This window comes from Dunckerocampus dactyliophorus, chromosome 10, assembly GCF_027744805.1.
Source record: "Dunckerocampus dactyliophorus isolate RoL2022-P2 chromosome 10, RoL_Ddac_1.1, whole genome shotgun sequence".
NCBI lineage: Eukaryota > Metazoa > Chordata > Actinopteri > Syngnathiformes > Syngnathidae > Dunckerocampus > Dunckerocampus dactyliophorus.
In genome coordinates, this window is record NC_072828.1 from 13089599 (window position 1) to 13109487 (window position 19889).

At 39.6% G+C, this 19889-nt stretch overlaps 1 protein-coding gene across 3 annotated transcripts in view; it reads left to right on the plus strand.

Annotated features, from left to right (window-relative positions):
* Window positions 1–19889, plus strand: part of LOC129189262 (zinc finger protein GLIS1) — a 120821-nt gene that overhangs the window by 14143 nt on the left and 86789 nt on the right. Inside the window, exon 1 of one of the 3 annotated variants that reach the window (XM_054790775.1) lies at window positions 16949–17144. The exons of the other annotated variants lie outside the window; for them this stretch is intronic. Coding sequence (XP_054646750.1) covers window positions 17141–17144 — 4 coding nt within the window. The 5' untranslated portion in view covers window positions 16949–17140. Of the gene's footprint in view, window positions 1–16948; window positions 17145–19889 lie in introns of those variants that run through there. 3 annotated transcript variants of the gene reach the window in all.

Below are 19889 nucleotides of genomic sequence, written 5' to 3' on the forward strand. Positions count from 1 at the left end.
GTTCCAATTTTTGTGCACTTTTGTGCACAGTTGCAAATGAGTTCTGTTTATTTGTTAGGATAACCATTAGCTCTGCTCTGAACCCCCCCAAAACATGCGACTATTAGTCGACTATGGACCAAATCTAACAAATCATATTCTACTTTGAAAATTCTTGGTCAAAGACAGGCCTAATTGAATCCTACTTCGAGTCGCCCACATTCCAAAATATGCATAATCATTGGAGACTCTAAATTGTCCATAGATATGAATGTGAGTGTGAATGGTTGTCTACATGTGCCCTGCGATTGGCTGGCGACCAGTCCAGGGTGTATCCCACCTCTCGCCAAAAGTCAGCTGGGATAGGCTCCAGCACACCCCCGCAACTTTAGTGAAGACATAGAAAATGAATGAATGACGAATGAAAGCTTTAAAAGCAGGAGTGGATTGTGCCCCATCATTTTTTCATTAGAAATGCTTCGTGAACTTTTATAACATAAACTTTGTAGACTGGTCGCCATTTATAATTGAATCTCAGCAGCCTTCAACTTGACATAATGCTTCCGGCACAAGTTTTTGTAAGCTATGTCATGTTTTCGATTAATCACACATTGGTTTCAAGTGGCCACAAACAAAATGGGCAAACACGATGCGAGCCCATGCAGTTTTTATGCCTTCATTAGAGTGCTGGCCAGAAATCTCCAGTTTTATCCTCTCTTATTTTTGCTTTTTTTTTTTTTTTGTGCCAGGAAGCTACTATGGGGCAGTGCCTGGGTGATGCAAGCCGCCATTGGCTGGCGCAGTCTTGCAGGACTATGAAAAGCATTATATAGTCCAATGGTGCAGTTTGTGTAGTTTATTACAGCTTGTTAATGGCAGCCCGGCGTCTCGGAGGAATTACTTATTCTTTATGCGCTATGCGGTCCAGCCCCTGCTGTTTATTAAAATGCTAACCAAGTCTAATACAATAATAATGGCAGCAGACAAAATAGAGTAATGTTGGCGCATTAAGTATATTTTTTATTCTTTTAAGATGTATTTAAACCAGTCAGGAAAAGTGCAAAGAATGATATTTGAATGTTCATTGATTGTTACTTTTGAATGTTCATTGATTGTTACTTTTTAAGTGTGTGTATGGGTGTCTGTGTGTGTGTATAAGTAATGTGTGCAGCAGTATAATATGAGGAAGTGGAGGATTTGGAGGTGCTTTGTCCAGGTTAATACTTAAATGTCAAAAGTTGCAGGGAGTTGGGAGCCTCGCCAGTCCCGAGCTGTGGACCTTAATAAAAGTTTGTGATCTGCATTGCTTAGGGTTATTTTTGCAGACGATGATATTTGAAAGTGAAGCCTGCTTTTCAATGAGCGAGGAGATAATGGTGGGTGATAAGAAGATGCAATTTCCCATGATGGAAACAGTACTTTTTTTTTAATATGTGTGGGAATATTTTCTGCCTGAGAACATACTTTTCCAGCAAGGTTTTTATGATTTTGCTTGCAGCTTTATGACAATAACACTCAAAGGCAGAGGGAACACTGTATTCCTCAACTAAGCATGGCCGTAATAATTGATTGTTTGATTAGTAAGAACAACCAACCAACAGAGGCGCTGTTGATCTTTGAGAAGTTGCCTTCATCAGGCAGCTTCGAAAAAGGAGTTCAGAACATTTAGAAATAGCTATTTCTGCTAGTCTAATTGTTGTGTCAGGTTCTGGATGTCAAATAGGAAAGCTGAAGGGAGGTCTCTGCATTATTTCACCTGCTGGAACAGGAGAAGCAACAACCCACAGATGAGTTTGTTGCTCAAGTGTTTCCACTGGCAACAGAAGAGCCATCTGTTATCCTCTCGTCCCTCATGCCTCCTTTATAAGATCCACATCAAATTGCATCTAAAAGGAACACCGTCTCTTGGCTGCGTTTTCCTGTACTCGTAAATGAGGAAATCATTCCTCTGGACTATTCCTTCTATCTTTGATTTACAGCTGCTAAAATTAAATGAGGGAGCCCTGTTTCTTTATTTAAACCCAGGGAGAAAAGTGAGTAATAGTTCACAAACCTTATGTTGGACACTAAGGATCTCAAATGGGACTCAGGAACTGCTTTTGCATGTGTCACTGCATGTGTCATTTAAAAAAAAACACGTGACCATCAATGTGTTTTTTTGTTGTTGTTGTTTTTTTGCAAAAAAAAAAAGCAGAATTGGAGCAAAGGTTCCACCGAAAAGTCGAATTAGGGAGTTAATGCTTTGCAGAACTGAACTTTTGGCAGCAAAATGACATTTGTTGCAACACTTGTTCTGTCCAAACAGGACACACAGCCTTTTTTGTTTTCTTGGAAATGTGTGTTGTGAGTAAACAATAAGCCACTGATGTTCATTTTTAATAAAAGGTCTCTTACTGTAGTAACTTACTGTGTAGTTCAACAATTTTATGTAACTCTCAGAGGTCCCACAATAGTGCATTCAGAGTGTTATCCAAAATCTAGCCTTGATGCTGGAATTTAGACAGGTTAAATGTGCTTTTAGTGAGCCCTACTGGGAATACGGTGTTTTGTGCATCTGTAGCTTCAAAGCTAATGAGCTGTGTTTGTCCACCCTTCTCCAAGAAGCACTATGGTGCGCTTCATCCACTTTTTACATATGCACTGTAACTTTGCACTTGTCCAATGCTAAAAACACTAGCATAGCTATGTGAGCTGCAGTGCATTCAACAAGTCACATTTTAACAGCAACATCTTGCGAGGTTAACCTATACACGTTTTACGTCTGTACCTGACTGACAGATCGGTGGCAGTGCTCTATGCTTTGTTTTAAGATGTGTAGTGAAGCCTATATTAATTTTATTTTTTTGTCCACCATGAAGCATTGTCAACTCTTTAACTTTTCCAAAGCCTTTTTGGTATCCTCACACAAAAAACACAATGCTCCACATGGTTTTCATACCCAATAAACGTTTGCAAAGCAGGAACTGTATTATATATTACAATAAATATTTGACTGGAATATTTAGGAATACCTGGCTTTCTTCTCTGTAAGTTCTTGCCGAGAATCTGTCACACAGTTAGAGGCATGAAAGATTGTTTTCCTTTGTTCTATTGTGTTATTTACCTCTACTGCTTAACACATATAAACAGTCCAATCAGGCACTTTGAGCTTTATTTTAGATTACAATCTAACTGCGTTGTACATTGAAATGAATGAGGCCGCATCGGAGCCGTGACAGCCAGGTGCTGAGCACTTGGCCCAGCTCACTGGTGCTTTTGGGCCAATTGGAAAATGCTTTTCAGAATTTATCTGCACCCTTCTCCCACGACAAATGATTTTATTGTTCCCACACAGTTGGTTTTCGTTAGATTTCTAGGCTGGGACCATGTGGACTATTGTTGTTCCTTTATTTAGCATAGATACAGGCACTGGAGACCACATATAACAGAATGTTTCTTGTGCACAACAAAGAAAAACTTGACTTATTGCTTTTTTACATTGATAATACCAGAATAGTCTCTGTGGTATGTTGTTAGTTTCTGTCAAGCTGGGTTGTGACGCTTTAGGAAGCAACATCTTCACTAAAGTGAACTCCAAACCAAGCTCCCAAACCTTTTAATCTGATTATTTGGCATGTCTCATATATACGAAGTCGGCGTTCTGCGGCAGATGGGAGCGATAGGGCGAAACCTGCATGTTGTCCGAGCCCTGCACTCTACCTGACCTGAGTGCGGTACATCAGGACTAGTCCGCTAATCTTTTGCAAATGCTGTGAGTCTCCATGACTGGGCCCTCGCTGAGACGGCTTAGTCAAAACAGCCCCTTCTGCTCCTGAACGCAACCCCGGCCCCTTAGCTTAATTTAAAGGCTGATTAACTAACAAATACCTGCTGCTTGTTGCATAGCATTACACAGCCCGCTGCCTGCTGCAGCGCTCCATAGAGTTTGACAGCATGTTTGGTGTTCTGTTGAGGGGGGGGGACACAGACATACTGTGTTATAGGCTTTTCACGATTTGTTGGTAAGATGATACCTGACATGCTAAGTGTGCACAAGCAGTCATTGAGAGATTGGGTGTTGTATAATCTTTGACCAGACCCATCAAGGCAAGGTCTTTGTTCTTTTTTTAAGAACTAGATTTTAGCTTAGAGCTATGTTTTCTTAATTGGACATAAACAACAGATTTTCTAACCTGTTAAGCAGTTACCCTTGCTTAATGTATTCCACCATTGGGAACATGGGGAAAATCCATTTCCATTATTTGTGTACCTGAGATCTTAAACAGTCCAAACTAAGGGATTGACTCAGGTTTCATTGATTGTATTTTTAGAAAATTTATAATAAATTAATTACTTTTACTATACTCTTTCAGCCCTATTAAAATACATAATAAAAAAGACATACCCCACATAAATGAAGATTATATGTATGTTCTTGATGTCTAGGGACATTTTGGGACCTCAGTGAATGCATTGTCAATGTCCAAAATATTGTGGTTGCTCCTATGCCAGAGTAAATAGTTTTTTCCTCCCCTATTTGAGACAAAGAGAAAAGCCTCCACAATTGAAAATTGAAGGTTTTAGTAAGGATACCACCAGGCACCCCTCATTAGGGTTATGGGTGAGCTGGAGCCTGTCCCAGAGGCGGGTTTGCCTGCCAATCACATGGCAAAGTGTACTTCTTACGTTCAGTATTCATCCATCCATCTTCTATGCCGCTTATCCTCACTAGGGTCACGGGTATGCCGGAGCCTATCCCAGCTGACCTCAGGCGAGAGGCGCGGTACACCCTGGACTGGTCCATAGCCAATCGCAGGGCACATATAAACAAACAACCATTCACCTCTCATTCATACCTAGGGATAATTTAGAGTCGCCACTTAATTCCAATTAATTGGAATGTGGAAACCGGAGTACCGGGGAAAACCCACGCACGCATGGACAGGACATGCAAACAATGGAGATTCGAACCCAGATCTTCCCGATCTCCTGACTGTGTGGCCAGCATGCTCACCACTAGGCCACCATGCCAACATGCCACCATGCGCCATTCAGTATTCAATAGAATTGAATTGACCTCTTATATTATATTGTGTATTTATTAGGGGTGCATTGTAATTATCGGGCCGTTATGAGGAATTATGACATCATACTGATAACATAAAAAAATAGCTTGATAACCAAAAAAACAAAACACCCCAATGAGGTGAGATTACCCCTATTGCATTATAGATGGGTTAGCATAAGCAAACCAAGCACTCCGTTTTGTGGCTTGCTGCAAACCTTCTGCAAACATTCCGCCATGAGGGAAAAAAGCATTGAGCTTCAACACATCAAACCTTATCAGCCACCTGAAACGCCAGTATCAATACAACGCCCAGGGTCCAGGGCTTGTTCCTATTGCAGTGGCGTTTGAAAGGTGCAAAAAAAATTGCCAGAGACAACCCGAAGGCGATCTGTGATTTCATCATGGATGAAATGATGCCACTGGATGATAGCCGCCGCTATTTTTTGTTATGCTTTGTTAATAGTGGTGTTGTCGTTATATTTGGTTAGGACAAATCTACAGGTACAGATTGTCAAATCCAACTTTGTTTGAGTCGTTCTTACCTCCAGGAGTGTACAAACTAGTTAAATCTAAATGTTAAAAAAGAATAGTTTAGAAATAGGTTATTGGTATCGGTCAGGAAGCAGGAAGTTAGTAGTACCGGCATCTGCTTGAAAATTTTTTTTGTGCATACCTAGTATTTACATGCATACATTGTATATCCATCCATCCATCCATTTTCTATACCGCTTCTCCTCTTTAGGGTCGCGGGGGTATGCTGGAGCCTATCCCAGCTGCCTTCGGGCAACACCCTGGACTGGTCGTCAGCCAATCGCAGGGCACATATAGACAAACAACCATTCACACTCACATTCATACCTATGGACAATTTAGAGTCGCCAATTAACCTAACATGCATGTTTTTGGAATGTGGGAGGAAACCAGAGTACCCGGAGAAAACCACGCACGGGGAGAACATGCAAAGTCCACACAGAAATGCCCGATCTCCAGACTGTTACTGTGTTGGCCAACATGCTAACCACTAGACCACCGTGCGGCCCTACATTGTATAATATACTGTAAATACTGTAAAATGACTAGCGTGCAATGAGAACATCTCTCTGTGAATGTTCTGAACTCCTCTTTCAATGCGAGTGTCCCATTAAGCAAAATAAAGTTGCCAAGAGGAGTTGTTGCTTTGAGAGTCCATGCACGGCTCAGGCGAGTCAAAGTTTGGACAAGATCACTTGCTGAATAAAACATCAGCGCTTGTCATCTTTGAGAAATGTCTTAATGGTCCAAGTGTTTAGCATGAGCTCGATGCCGAGCCAAGGAAATGTTTTCAACACAACTCAGCGGGTCTCTGCAGTGACTTTAAATGATGAATAACGTTCCTTTTTTCAGTTAAGTTCATGCGCATATGTGCTGCTTTCTTTATCTTGCACTTTTATATCTGATTGAACACAAATGGCACTGTAGTGCTGGTGTCCCGCATGAGCTGCCAGGTTTTGCATATTTATTTATTGTTTGCAAATGTTTGAGAATGATATGATACACTGGGAACGATAAATGTTACAATAGTACAGTCATTGTTATTCTAAGGACTGCAGCGTTTTGCTCCAACTACAAAAAGTGAATTGGATTTTTGGAAATAAAGCTGTGCAAGGGCACACTTCCATTAAAGGTATTTTTATGACATATGTAATGCCCCTAAAACCATAATTCAGCTTAAATCAACATGCCTTGTTACAGAAATGTCCTTGATAGCTTCAGCTGTAAGTGCGAATGCGCAGTTGACCACATTACCCAGTTTTTTCGTGCCAGAGCTGTCATTTGAGTGAAATCATTGCCAATGTCGGCCACTGTAAAAATGCCAGTCGTCGAGAAGCCTCGAGAGCTGTGAGCCGTGAAGAAGTCCAGCATTAGTGTATGTACACTGCCGCCTGCCAAGGTACACTTATTTAACAGCACAAAAAGACTCGCACTGAGAACCCACATGTTTATTTTAGCGATGATGTCAAGTGGCCAGAATCCATATTTCACATCAAATTGCTTTTAAGACGTTTTTTTTCTACATGCAAGGAAACAAACATTTGCATTTCAAAGCCCCTCAAATGAAAATAAATGAAGAGCAAACCCTTTTATGGTCCTGGAAGGGTACATTGGAAAATAGGTCAATGTTAACATGAATATTTCGTTTATTAGTACGTAAAGGAGCCTCATGATGAATGCCAGGTTATGGAAAAGAGTGACAGACCCTGTGCTCGCAGGTCCAGTGAGTGACAATGATGTCTTTATTTCTGTTTGTTAACATCTGATTAGGCTTCTTCTCATCACATCCAAAATTCTACCATATTATATTATCGGCCAGATACTGGCATAAGAACGTGGTATCGGCATTGTTTTTTTTCCCCTACAATAAAAGCTGATACAGAGCTTTTAACGCCAAGGTTGCAAATTTGTAACTCTGCTGAACTTTCTGCATCATGAAATTAATACTGTGCTGCTCACAAGTCTGTGAAATTAAGGTAACTCTAGATTTAAAGAAGCAGACTAACAACAAAGATCACACTGAACTTACCAGGGGCTTCGAAATTGCGGCGGGTTACCATTCCACATACCATTCCTACTCACGATGTCTTTAAAGTAGTAAAATAGGTAGATAACAACAGACAAGACACTACAAACGAGTAATACAGAATAACCGACAACTATCTGAGTTGTAAACATGTAACTTAGCGGCTATTTATAACAACAGTACAGCAAAGCACACTGGGAAACAGGAAGCTCTGCTGTCAAAACCATATGCGTAGATTCCGCTTCGCTGAGCCATACAACAGCGTCACAGCCATAATGGATGTGGCAAGGCTGCGCTGTAAGTGAATACAAGGAAATGTACTTCATAAAACGCCTTTCTACAAAGAAATTTAAGTTAATGCCTCTCATTTATACATTCACACACACACTAATATACTTGGGAAACAGTTAGGCACCATAAACAATGTCTTTTATCTTCTCAGATCCAACACAGGAGTAATTCACATTACATCAGCTATAGAGCACAAAGTAGTGCCGAAAAAACGTACACAGTATATATATATATATATATATATATATATATATATATATATATATATATATACACACACACACACACACACACACACACCTATATATACATATACATATACATATATATATATATATATATAGTAGTTTTAATGCAGTAAAAGAAGAAAGAAACATGAAAGTTATAAATGAAAACAATAATCTGCAAAGTCATGTATTTTAAACGATACCCCTTTAACTAAAAATAAATAAAATCTTTCCAAAAATAACATAAATCAAGGCACAAGAAACACAAATGTATTCTAATATAAAATTTATAATGCATTAATTATCTACTCAAAGATGGGTGGAGTAGCCAACAATACAACTGTACTCATTCAAGAGTATTGTTACATTAGAACAATTTTACTCAAGAAAAAGATATGTGATTCACCTATCGGTATCGGTTGATATCGGAATCGGAAGTTGAGAGTTGGACAATATCGGCATATCGGTTATCCGCAAAAAAGCCAATATCGAACATCCCTACATCATACTCACATAATGTAATCATATAATCATGCAAGTACTCTGGATGTGGATGTTCACGTACACAAACAGAATAATCGACAAATGTAAAACCGTGGGGCTGTTATGGGCGGCCACCACCGCTTTAACATGTCTTGCCGTAGACTGTAAAAGTTCTCGTGAAGGACAATTGACATTCCTCCAAAATATATTAGAACCACTGAGGTAAGCACAATCCTCCCTGGGACACTGGTCAACAACTGATTTGTTCTGATTTAGAAACATACTGTGCTTTGCATCTCCCACATTAACATTCCTCATTGTCACACAAGTGTAAAAAGAAGTTAACCACTGTAAAATGTAAAAACAACACAAAACTCAGCATTAACTTTGATTACAAGTCAGTCTTATTGCACAGAATGTGAGTGTATTTTTGGCGTTTTTGCTTCTTCTTCCTGAGGCTGCCCCTCCTGTTCCGAGTATGTGTAAAAAGAAAAAAAAACAAAGAAAAGAAAACTACCGGTATACTTAATCCTTTTTTGCTCGCTGAACTAACATTATGAATTACAGCAGTCAGTTTCTGTAACCATTTGTACTACAGTGTGTCTTCTCAAGTGACAATACTATAGAAATAAAACTTGGAGTAAGTATATAGTGTATGTCACAGTGTAGATTTACTATCCACTTAAAATAAGTCAATACACAGCCATTATTGTCTAAGTAGCTGTTTCAATTTGTGCAAGCATTATTGTTATAGTGTCAAAGTACATGTTGGCACTCATGTCTCTACTCAATGAACCACAGCTCACCAGTGCTGACAGGACTCATGCAGCCAAGACATTTATACTGGTATTTACTTGCCAGCTAGTTAGACAATAATGGCTGTGTGTTAAGTTATTTTCAGGGGATAGTAAATCTATACTGCTATATGAGTTGTACACAGACTACTATAAAGTATATTAGTTTCAAAGGTTGAGGTGTGTCCTCACACTTGTGAGCTACTGTACCTCGATATTGTAGAATCCTCCATTTGACCCTGTCCTCCGTTCATGTCCATATTTGCAGCGTTTTATTCATAATAATTCTCATTTTATTTCCCAACTTGCCAGGGATGATGTTCTTAACGCAGCTGAGAAGAGTATGTTGTGTTTGCAGCACTTACGTAGTACCCTTTTGCGCATTCCACCCTCCTTTCCTTTTGACAGGATTTGTGCGGCTATTCTGACAAACTGTGTCAAGAAGACGCATCTCAATGCAATCTATTGAGATGTTCCAGAGCGCGATCGACCCCCGGCTGCCGTCGGACACGGTGGCAGCTTGAAATAGTTTCTCTGCAAAGACAAAACCCATGTCCTGCCTCACGTGGTGAAGCTACACACCGAGCGCAGAAATCATAACAAAGGGAATCTTATTACAACCATTAAATAAGAGACGGCAAAACACAGGAGGGCTTTAATGCCCGAATATCAAAAATGCTTACACTGTGAGAATATATTTGCTCATAAAGCTCTTTGATGGTGGCCCTGTCCATTCCAGCACACAGGGCCGCTGTCTGTGTAAATAGCTGTATATTAACCTCCCGCCTCACAAGATTGAATGTGTTTCCATAGGTGTCACTTGGTACCATTTGGGCCTTTTTATCGAACCCCACTGTGCCTTAGTCCCTGAAACTGCGGGAGCTCGCGGGTCCTGCCATCCCTTCTCAGGCGGTGGTCATATGAAGGTTAAAAAGGGATGAGGGTCTTGGGGTGTTGGAGAGGTGGGCCTCACTGCTACCAAAGCATTTGGTGAATGAGGACTACAATAAAAGAGATTTGCCGACTTCCTAAGGTATGTGTGGTTTGAAACTCAACACATATTTGCTCAGTGGAAAACCCGGAGGCCTCTTGTATTTATTCTGTATGAAAACATGAATACTGTGGACTGTGGTGCCTTCAGAGTCCATGAGGAGGTCCCTCTCCACCCTGGATTAAGTCAGTTTATCTGATGGCGCTTGTTCACTGCTGCACAGTAGCAGATTTGATGTTTTTCACTATTCATTGACCACAAAACACAAGAACACAAGAATTTTTCGACATGAAACATTCCATATGGTACAGAGGCGTACCGAGTTCCCACAAATAACAAATTTAATGAGGGGCAGGAAGTGTAACTGCCTCGTGATATAGTCACGCGTCTACTCCGTAAACAAATACAGTCTAGCCTTTGGCTAGCGGGAGTCATGGCTAGCAAGGTGTCAAGGAGAAGCCAGAGCTTGAAAACCTTCTTCCATTGTAAGTATACTGTATTAGAACACTTTACCTTCCCTGTGAAATGACAAAGGCAAGTGGATAAAGTAGCGTGCTGTCATTGCTCAGTGGAGATTGGGAATGGGGCTACAAGCTGGACATATTAATGCTGCACTTCAGGCAATCAGGAATTTTAATTTCTTAAAAATAAAATAATAATTTAGACTGTTCAAACAGTTACTTTTGCACTTTCCCAAGGGAAACATTTTAAGCTGTTACATATATTTTCATATTTATTTATTTGTATGTTTTACTGAAGAATTTTTATTATTGGGGAATTACATGCTAGAAATTTGCACTTTTTAGCTGTTTTATGTACATCCCTCGCCATGTTGTGGTTTGAATTTTTTTAATTAATGCTGTTAAATAATGCTGGTTTTGTGGTTGAATACGGCCTACTAGTCAAAATTATGTACATTGAAGCAAATTGTGCATATTTTATGCTTTAATTAAGCATTTTCAAGCATAAAAATGGCTAAATGAACTAAAATACAAATATAAAACATTCAGAAGACGCATTCAAAGACGCTGTGAATGAGATGTAGTATTCTACACTGGTCACTATGTATCAGTAATGTTTCTGTAATGTTCAGTGAGACAAACATCTGACCTGGTCGCTGGAACAACAGACTTTTATGGCAAGTTTGAATTAACTCACAAAAGGCACAGTAATACCTAATGAAAATCCCAAATAAAAAGACAAGCTACTGTTACTGTAGTAACGCACGCCAAGCTGAAACTCAACTCTGAATCCCCAACGTCACTTCCTTAGGGAACACATTTATAGCAACACACACAACCATGAGTCTTATTTATGTCTTAAATAACTTATTTACTTTTAATATGGCTACTATATTGGGTAATAAGAGTGTAAAGGTAACTATAGGGGTGTTATTTCATGTTTAGAGGGCTCTAATGTTAAAAAACATACTTAGATGGTTGTAAAAAAGTTTTCTGTGCTTCAACTCAGAAAATATTAAAATTTATAAATAAGGAATGCTCCTTTGTGGAAATTCACTTAATGCGGTTGTGTCTGGAACCAATTAACCATGATAAACGAGGGATTGCTGTACTGCACGTTGTTCCCTTATGGTACCAAAAATAAAGCAAACTGTTATACCCCCAGTCTGTACAGATTCTCAGTCATCTAGGTCATGGAAATCCACAAAAGTTGAATAGAAGGCCATTGGACTTCTTTTTAGTTGTTGAAGACATTTCACCTTCAATCCAAAAGCCACAAGAAGTCCAGTGCTTTTGAATTTTGTGGTTTACCATCTGGATGAGTCTATGAGTGACATATTGGAATGTGATTGTTCTTTTAGGCTCTGGTGAACGGCGGTGGTTGACTTGGGTGACGTCTTGGAGTTTGTCGCTTTAGTCGTGACAACCAATAATCATATCAAAAGAAAATCTACCCCTCAGAGAGGAGAACAACTGTCAAAGCAAATTCTGGACTTTTCAAAACATGTTTATCATTAAATAGCTACAGTTTATGGAGGTGGAGTTAAATCCCAAATGATTCTGACAAGCTAATACTCACAGAGGGCACTGTGACAGAAGTGCTGGCTTCACATTTAACAGGAAACTTTAAAGAGCTAAAGCAATTATGCATGCTTTGGGGATATCATTTTTCAAAGATAAGACTGCACTAAAACAACAAGTTGTAACAAAGAAGTAGGAAGTGAAATTGGATGCTTCGCAAAACATCTGGTTTTGTCCTACTTTAGCATCCCCTTCTAAGAATTAACTGAAGGTTGCATTAAGCCTGCGGAGAAAACAAAATAATCATTTTCCAACACTGTGACTTTAATAGAATTTTCAGGAATTGTACTTCAGTATATACAGAAGGTGCTGCAAGTTTATCACTTGTTTTACACAAGTCAGCATAAGAAAGTATATGTCTGAGAGAGCATCTATACAGTATGTCAGATGAGCCTTGATGCATCTTCTATACGAACATACTCTCATGTTCTGCGGTTGCGTTTTTTTGGCCAATGTCATTTCGCAAGAATTTCCTGCCATCTGTATCCAATCGGATTCTCTCACAGATTGGGGTTTTTGGGTGTAAATATTGGGTGACGGCTGAAGAAGACTGAAGGAGCACTGTGAGTGAGAGTTGCGTGTACATGCTGACAGCTCCTCAGCCCTCCCCGATGCAGGCTGCTGCAAGACAGAATGATACCTGTCAGAAGAAACGTCCTCTAAGGCAGATTACTGGTACTCGTGGTACCTCTAAGGTTGGGCTCTCTGTTTCGGGAACACATGGTCAACCTCCATCGACACGCTACTTGAACTTGAATAAAAAAGTGGCATTGCGTGTGGTACCGCTGGAACGTTTAGTGCTTTATTAGTGCATTGTGAACATGTTTAACAAAGTTATATTGAAGTACATCACATGTTTATACAGTCTTTCCTCGTTGCAGTTAATTGGTTCCAGACCCGACCTCGATAAGTGAATTGCCGTGAAATAGGAGTCAATAGTAATAAATGGAATATTTTCATAGTTAAAGAATAGGAACCTGTTTATGACTTTCAAAATACGGGTTTTACCATCATTAGAGCCCTGTAAACCTACCTATATAACACCTATTATTCTTTGTTGACACCACATTACACAGGCTACAGGATCACTGCAGGCACGTAAGAGACGGCCGCCGCTCCTAGCATACAGCAAGCTAATGGGGTAACTAGTTAGCCTCCAATTTATTTTTTGAAACTTAAGAAATTGTATCAAACGAAATGGGGAAGAAGGACAAAGTAAGACGCCAAAAACGCACCACTTCCACACAGAATGGGAGGAGAACTTTTTTTCACTCTATTATGTCGGACATGCCATGGCTGACTCGATGCAGTGTCAAGGTAATGTAATGTAAGGTAATGTAAGGTCTCATCAATGTCAAATTACTGACACCTGGTAACCAGAATACTACATATGACCAATCAATATTTTTTGACTAGTAGGCTGTAGTTGACCATGAAACAGCGATCATTTATTAATACATTTTTGAAAAACTGCGATAGAGCAAGAGAGCGATGTTGCGAGGGGCAACTAATATGTGTCTGAACAGGAGTTGGAAGAAGAAGAGTTTATTTGACTCCGCTTACTTCACAGAACTACTTGTAAATATTCTATATTCTTCTCAGGTTCTTCTCTGGCCGTTCTTTTGTTATAAGTGCCACAAAAAGCTACAGAAAACTAAACGTGCAGTGTAAACCCTTTCATGCTGAGGTTATGCGTGTGGTTAAAAGTCAGGCATTTTGTGCCACTTCAGAGGTGGTATTTTTCCAAAAAATGTCTGTCAAATCTGACTTAAGAGGTTCCACATTTCTGAGTAATCCTATGTAATGAATGGCATCCAGCATAAAAACTGTGATTTAGGAACAGGACTTCCCGTGAAGATAACTTTTTAATGATGGCAACGATAATAATGATGATTCTATGATGGCACTTTGAATGAAGCACATCCTGATGCTCTTGTTATAAAATAAATTTGAATTTTCTGACAGTCTTGTTCCTGTGATGTCTGTGACGATACAATACTTCTTTACAACACAGCTGTAGCAGCAATTTCTGTTGGGAAGTCAAGCAGCTTCAAGTGTCTTTAACCTTGTGTCCTTTGCATCACCTTGCCAGTATTTACTACCTCCTCTGCATTAGAGCCTGACTGATTTATTGCCAGGCTCATTAATCGGGCTGATTATGACGTATGATGATTAATCAGTATCAGGGAATGTGTAACCGATATATTGACTTGTTTTTGCTGCTCGGAGATTCTGTTGCTCCCTTCCTGTGTGTCTCTCTGTGCTGCTCCCTGCTCGAGTACCTGGCCTCGCCCCTGTCATACACAGACAGATCAGCGAGCAGCTGCAGGAGGAGACGACTGGAGAAACACCAAAAAAACCTTCATTTTTTTTACACCGTGGTAAGCTGTGACTTTGTAAAACCATACAAGACTACACTTTAGAGCCATGCTGTCAGGGCCCGTCAAGGAGAACATTCTAGTTTTTTTCACGCAACTTTTAGAGAGCGTATTACAGTGTTTTAACATTGTTTAAATTGCATCTTTGTGAGATAAACAAAGATAGATGCACCTGTTAATTCACATGTCCACCATTATCTAAGACTATTATACAGTGTTTTAAAGTGAAATAAAGATATATGCAGATATATGAAGATGTACACAAGGTCCTGCTTGACTTCATACTTCCATGCAGGGCTTACAGGGGCTCATACATTCACAAGTTAATGTCTACATTAAAATTATTCTGAAAGTGTTCCAAGTAACATATTTAGTTGTAATTTGATATATTGCAGGTTTTGAAAGCAGCTACATTGTTTTATAAAATGTAGCATAGTCCCTTGTACGTATTAACTCTATTAAGTCTTGTAACATTATGCATGTTTTGAGATAGAGCTTTTCAATAGCTAGTAAATATGACTACTTGCTATTGGTAAGATGTGAATAAGCCTTATATAAACACATAATATATTAGTTTAAAAACACCTCACCTATGTATTATCACTTTAAGCCCAGTGCAGCCACTTGTTCTTATTTTAAAATGGTCAACTATAGTATGAAATTCTAGGCTAATTAACAAAATGCTCTAAATGTATATATTTTAATTTCACAGGCAGAGGGGAAGAGTAAGGTGTGGAGCCACTTCATAAAAGACTCAACAGTCGTCACGTTAGGTGCAACATGTGCAGTATGCAAGTTAGCCATCACCAAGCAAAGCAAAGAACACTCCAAATTTGTGGTAACACCTAAAAGTAAATCACACAGAGGCATGTCCTTATGGTGACAGTCTTACTAATTAAACTTCCTTATTTTTGGGTATTATAAGAATTTATATTCAAGTACAGTATATATTATGTGTACTGTATATCAATGCTCTTATTTCATATATCAGCGAATATATATTTCCGGTATCAGATTTTTTCAGCCCCCAGTATCGGTATCGGCATCTGCCCCAAAAATATCAGTCAGGCTCTACTTTGTGTATAGAGCAGCCTCTTGTATGAATTTGAACAACCTCCTGATCCCATGGCGAAGTCTGGTCTGTTGTTGTTGTTCACGAGTCCTATTAAGGTGTCCGTCAACTGGGCCCCAATCGAGTGTATCCAGTCCAACTCAGTCAGTGTGTCTTTTCTGTCCAGTTATGGAAAGAGGTTTGGCTGATGAGGACTGCTTGTAAAAACATGTGATTGTCTGTGATTGATCTTGACAGTTTCTTGGGGTTCTGGGCAAGATACTGTTATGATAGTAATTGTCAGGATGGTGACTTTGATGTGGCTTGTTGACTGTTCGTATTCTAAAGGGATCTAGATTGGCGGAAATAAAAGAAGCTTAAAACTTTGGCCTGTTGGTTTTTCTAAAAAATTAGAGTATCTCACAAACATGCTTCTCAGTGGACAATACTATACTGTAGAAATGGATATACTTTAAAGTTGTCTGTGCACAGCTTGTATAGCAGTATAGATTCACTATCCACCGGAAACACACAACAACACACAACCATTAGTGTCCAAACACAAGTGAACAAAAGGATAACTGTGTCTTGCCTGCATGTCTTCTCCATGTCTATTACTGTTAATTCATTCACACTGTAACTTTTACTTGTTGACACTTACAATATTCACGTTCCTGCATTTGTCATTCACATTTTTTTCACTTTCTGTATAAAAGGAAAGGACGGTGTTAAAAAAAAAAATCTAAACTCAAACAGGAGTTGAAAGAAATAATACTATAAACCTTGTGCAGTGCTGAGGAAAGGGAATAAATAAAAATTAAAAAATGATACATTGGGAATAAATTGTTAATAATAAATAAGAATCTATTTGAATCAGTGAAGCCATTAAATAAAACAATTAAAAAACATTAAAGATGTTGAACTCAAGCTACATCAAGTCTTTTGTGAGATGTCTTTAATTTCTTTGTAATCGACATGATGTAATCTTCAATATTTGTCCAGTTCTTTGATGTCTTTGACAACAAAGTACTTTGGCTTCTCCATTTAGCTTGATGAAGATTTTGCAGTTGCCGCTCCAAGTGCCTTGAATTTTCCCCAGCTTCCTTAAGTCGTGTGCCTTCTTGGCGATGTCAGCATTGCGTTTTGTCAGATACTCATTGATGTAGATGTATGTTTCTTTCATCTTACTTTACTGCGTGAACTGTGATATTCAGAAGCAGAAAGTAGACCGCATGGCACTTTCCCAACATAATAAGGAGCCCAAACACACCTCCAAGATGACAAGTGCCTCGAATAAGTTATGGGTAAGTTTTGTATATGTTAACAGCATGCGGAAGTATGTCGTAGTATGTCTAAGTCGTCCAAAAATTTTGTGCCTTCATAAAACTTTTCGACGTATGTCAACGTATGATTTTTACGTCCTGCATCCGCGGGCAATAAGTTATGCGATCATTGACGCCCGTTCACACATGTTATTTTTAAGTTACGGACAAGTCGTAATACGTCAACATACCTTGAGACAGAACTGTTTTCTTAGCGAGGGGAGATGGAGGCTGTCGTGTTTGCATTTGCAGGTAAGTTTGCAGCTTGACCAGTAGAGGGCACTGTGACACTGGGAATGGAACCGACTTTTTTTGATTTTCTATCAACTTTATTAATAATGAGTCACAAATCCATGAGTGGTAGCGTATGCAGCCTACACCAGGAGTCTCAGACTGGCGGCCCCCGGGACGATAGTTTGCGGCCCTCGTCTTAATATGAAAGCTTAATATTCGTGTGGCCCGCAAGTTTGATATGAATGACACTTGTCGAGTGCAGAGCTGGACGAACCAATCACGGTGAGGTATATCCTCACTGTGATTGGTTCATTCAGCCGAGGTCCCGCCCTCGAAAGCCATATACCTCACCGTGATTGGTTCGTTCAGCTCCGCACACGACAAGTATGGAACAATGTAACAATGTTGCTTACACTAAATATTGACGTTGATCAGTGAACACTTCACTGTGTGGTGGGACTCACTTGTGTCGCCAGCCATTTAGACAATACTGCCTGTGTGTTGTCTTATTGTCAGAGGACAGTACATCTACGCTGCTATACAAACTGTACACTGACTACTCTAAGTTATTCTATTCAGTGTTGTGTTGATGTAGCTCACTGTGTCTTCAGATGCCACTTTCAGTGACAAGCTGCGACCACCAGGTGGTGACATGTGCAAGTGTTAAGTGGTAATTATGTTAATGACTGAGTGAGGCTGCAAAGGACAAGTGATGGGTGACAGGAAGTTGTGGCATATGAGCTGATGCGCGACCACAGTGTGTTATGCCAGTCACGGAACATTGCAACATTCTCTTAAGATGCTTTGGCGGACAGATGACACCGTTTCTGCCAGTCCTGTGGTAAAGAGATGACTCTCTGGGTTGAGTGGGTGGGCTCAAGTAGAGGTGGGAGTGTTACCAAGTCTTTGTTTTTGGAAACAATGAGCAACCACATAAATCCACATTGGAACACTTACCTTTACATATATTATTATATGAAGTAAGGATTTTTTTTTTAAATCATCACAATCTTTGAGTCAAGTCTTTTGGCCCTGCATCTACACATCATTGATACCTGCAGATGCCTGATTTAGAGAGTTTTATCTGCTGTAAATCTGAGGTTATTGTTTGGTCAAGTTGACCATGAGAAAAACAGAGCAACTTAAGACGCCTGGTTGAGAGCAGCTAAAATCAGCCAGAACAAATTGATTTTATCCCCATGAAAGTTCTCATGTCTGCTGGTCCCGAGTAATCCTGCTGCAAAAACTCCCAACATTTCTGTGCTTGTATGGTAAGTAATTTAATCGAGTTCTTCAAGCACCTGCTTTAAGAGGAGCTTTCTCTCTCGACGTTGTTATTTTTCATTTACTTGTGCCCCGAGGTTTTTCAATCTTACATCCATTACAAAGCAAACAAATAAGTTCCGGGTCTTTGCCGCAGACACAAATACAGACACCAGTTATGAAATTCGGAGAGGCTGGGAAGGGCTTTGGACCCTTAATACGCAACATCTGTACCGGACAAGACGGACAAGTGGGGTGACCTTCTCTAATGCTGTCGCACACTTGTGTCCTCTGGATGGAACACAAGAAGGAGAGCAAGAGTTGGCCATGTGGGGCCATGTGAGGCCTTTGGGGTGGACAGGACATACATTGAAATGAAACACAATATTTTAGAAAAAATATGCCTCAACAGTCAAAGAAAACTATAAAGACTCTGAGTAAGGAGGTCTGTGAGTGTGTTCTGCTATTTCTTTGGGTTTTTTTGTGACTTCACCAAGGGTAACAGTGATGGCTAGAAAGATACATGCGATGATAACCATAGAACCAGAAATTAAACCTACTCCTAAATAGGAAAGGGCCCTGCTGTTCAGTACCATTTGAACAGTACAGTTACGTAAACATCAAATACATGATCGTGCTAATGTAAATCCGCTTATTAGAACGTCTCACCAGGGGACCCACATTTTCCCATGTTCATTAAGCCGTGACTCTTTTTTAAATTATTGTTTTCCCCCAAATTAGTCTTTAAAATGTATGTATGTCATCTTTTTAAACATATATACACCTAATTACATGTGCACTGTGCAAACTCCTGTATGATGGATTTTGTTATCTGATCGTAGAAAGTCATGGTGTATAATAAATTTTTTTTGCAACATTGTATTATTGGCAGGAACAGAACAGGAACAAGAACAAGAACAGAAACTGGCAGGTGCTGTGATCCAACTCAGTGTACTCAGTAACTGCACTCAGACGGTAGGCAGGGCTTGCGTACTAAGCCGAGAAGAGGCGCCAGCGGCAGCCTCATCTCAGGTTCCTTCCCCTAAGGAAATGTGCACATTCAGTGATTTTCACTATGAAAAAATAAAAACTATTTGAATCATACTGAAAATACATTTATAATACAATTCTATGGACAAATGAATATTTATTTTATGTGATCATTATTTGTTTTTTTTTTTATTTTTCACCATGACTCCCCTGATGCCACATCACTGATTCACGTAAATG